At 41.8% G+C, this 1,266-nt stretch overlaps 1 protein-coding gene across 1 annotated transcript in view; it reads right to left on the minus strand.

The window, feature by feature from the left end:
- CHRNA5 (cholinergic receptor, nicotinic, alpha 5 (neuronal)) overlaps nt 1–950 on the minus strand; it is a 17,386-nt gene extending 16,436 nt beyond the window's left edge. The window contains 1 exon segment of the mRNA XM_011938444.1: nt 938–950. Within this exon segment, the coding sequence (XP_011793834.1) occupies nt 938–950 (13 nt within the window).
- Between the last annotated feature and the right edge of the window lie 316 nt (nt 951–1,266).

Genomic DNA, 1,266 nt, shown 5'->3' on the forward strand with positions numbered 1-1,266 from the left:
AGGACACAGGGTCTCTGTCACTCAGGCTGGAGTGCAATGGTGCAATCTTGGCTCACTGCAGCCCTCGACCTCCTGGGCTCAAGCGATCCTTCCACCTCAGCCTCCTGAGTAACTGGGACCACAGTCATGCACCACAACTGGCTCATTTTTTATATTTTTGGTAGAGATGGGGTTTCACTATGTTGCCCAGACTGGTCTTAAATTCCTCCTGAGCTCAAGCAATCTGCCTGCCTCTGCCTCCCAAAGTGCTGGGATTACAGGTGTAAGCCACTGCACCCAGCCTAAAATGTCTTTCAATAGCATCTAAGGAACTTTTGCCTGAGTGGGGAAAAAACTAGCTTGAATTGCTATCTCAAATCTTGTTTGAAAGAAAGTAGACAGGGTATAAATAAAATACTAAATTAATCTCAACATTCTACCTAATGAGAATCTTCAAGATACTGTTTTGTGAATATCTTCGCAATACATCCCATACTAGAAATACCATTTTCTTATGACACTTTATAGCAGTATCTGGTGCAAATGTCAAAGGTATTTTAGCATAAAACCTTGATAGTGCACTTAAATTCTTAGCAGTCATGCTTTTTTATCTGGCTGTAAATGTTTTCAGTTTACACTGTTCACAAACCTCAGCATGTTGAAAAGGAGACAATCCAATGCATCCCAGGATTTATGGGATATAATGCATGACCAGAAGGGTTGCATTTTACAAATCAGGATATATGCATGACCAGAAGGGTTGCTGCTACAGAGTTCATTAACTGCAGAGCTCTGAGGGGCACCCTTGGCTTCATGCTCTTGTCACAATAACATCTTCCATCTTGTGACAACTTTCTAGATTAACCTAATGAATGCCACACCCCCGACAGCTCTAGCCCACGTTGATGTTTACTTATTCATTAATTTAACAAACATCAGACAGGCACTGGGAACATACTGACAGACGACATCGACATTTACAGTCCAGTAGGAAAGACTGACACTATATGTGAGCTAAATTCTAAATAAACTGAATTAAATGGAAAAGTTCTTTTTAAAGGTTGTTTTAAATAGTTAACATTTGCTCATCCTATTCAAAATGAACATTTTTCTGGCATCGCTATAGCACTACATATAGGCTGATGACAGTAATTGCTTTTTTTTTTGAGACTGGGTCTCGCCCTGTCACCCGGACTAGAGTGCAGTGGCGCCATCATGGCTCACTGCAGCCTGAAATCCTGGACTCAAGCAATCGTCCCACCTCAGCCTCCCTCCTATCTCAAGCTC

This window comes from Colobus angolensis, unplaced genomic scaffold (genome assembly GCF_000951035.1).
Source record: "Colobus angolensis palliatus isolate OR3802 unplaced genomic scaffold, Cang.pa_1.0 Scaffold172, whole genome shotgun sequence".
NCBI lineage: Eukaryota > Metazoa > Chordata > Mammalia > Primates > Cercopithecidae > Colobus > Colobus angolensis.